Source organism: Olea europaea, chromosome 20 (assembly GCF_002742605.1).
Source record: "Olea europaea var. sylvestris chromosome 20, O_europaea_v1, whole genome shotgun sequence".
Lineage (NCBI taxonomy): Eukaryota > Viridiplantae > Streptophyta > Magnoliopsida > Lamiales > Oleaceae > Olea > Olea europaea.
The window spans coordinates 15,114,806-15,116,118 of NC_036256.1; the positions used below are offsets into that span (position 1 = coordinate 15,114,806).

Here is a 1,313-nt window from a genome sequence, read left to right on the forward strand (position 1 = left end):
GCCAGCAAAGGGTGCCTCCACGAGTCTGTGTTTTACGTGTAGTGTCGAGCTAAACGCCACGTGCTATGTTGCAAACCGCCTGCAAAAGTACAATTTTGCAGCGTCACCCGATAGTTGAGGCACCACCACAACGTGTCGACACTCTTTTTCTTTTTTCTCCAATGACTGCCATGTGAGATGTTAACCGGCCGGTGGCTACTTGGTAAACAAAGAGAATGGAGAAAATGGTTAGGTTTACGGGAGAGATTTAGGGTTTGGCCTGGGAGTGTGGGTGTTGAAGTTTATTTTTAAAATTTACTTTATATATTATATTTAATTAAAAAATCTCTAATTTTTGAAATAGTAAACATGTCATCTGAGTTGTGAAATGGGATTTGCGAATCTATTAGAATATGCAATTTCCACATTAATTATCAACAACTAAGTCTAAAGGCTCGACCCGAAAACTACATGGACTGCTGAAAATAACTTAATGAATTAATGTTGCTCAGGGTCCATATGAATTATTGGGCGGCTCTTGAGTCTTTGCCCATTTAACTCGTCTCTTGGTCCAACTAAAGCCTAACCTATATCTATATATATGGCTGTCTAGATTTAGCCGTTTTGTGTGTGATTTGTGTGAGCCTTGGAAGAAAAAGTATGATTGGGAATTAGGAAGAAAACCGGCTAGCATTGTGCTCCAAGAAAACCAGTGGCTTCTTGGGCCCGGAAATGACTGATTCAAAGATCTCAAAGTGAGCTTCCGCAATAAAGCTAAATAACATTGTCACCGAGATGGGTGATGATGACAACTATGATGAATATCATTATTAAAAAAAAGTTCTTGTTTTACTCAATGATACTTTATTATATACAAACGTACTATAAAGTAAAACATAGTTTAACCAATATAAAACCAGTAGAGTTTCAATTTTGAACTGTTAATTTTTCAGAACTGTCTCACCTTTACTACTCCAGCCCATCTTACGACTGAATGTTGAAATATACAGTGTAATACTCATCTCTTAAGCTAAGTAATGGAGCCAGAAGAAAGTTTCTGTCGGACCCTTTTGCCACGAAGCTCATAGGATGATACTCACTCAATCCTTTTCTCAAAGTAAAACTTGCTGCCTGTTTAAATCCAGATTCTGATGATTTGCGTCTGAGCTTAACGCTTGTAACGGATTGATAGTCGATGCTGCTGTACAAGAAGCAACCTTTATGGTCCTCAGATTCCAAGGAAACCTTTCTATTTTTACCGTCCAACCCTGAAATCAAGCGAAAAGTAGAAGAACCACCACCTTTCGATGAATCTGTAATACCTAGATGTTGTT

At 38.3% G+C, this 1,313-nt stretch overlaps 1 protein-coding gene across 1 annotated transcript in view; it reads right to left on the reverse strand.

Annotated features, from left to right (window-relative positions):
* Positions 1-963: 963 nt before the first annotated feature.
* The window catches only part of LOC111369111, a 6,872-nt gene continuing 6,522 nt past the window's right edge, over positions 964-1,313 (reverse strand). The window contains exon 6 of the mRNA XM_022990594.1: positions 964-1,301. Coding sequence (XP_022846362.1) covers positions 964-1,301 — 338 coding nt within the window. The remainder of the gene's footprint in view (positions 1,302-1,313) is intronic.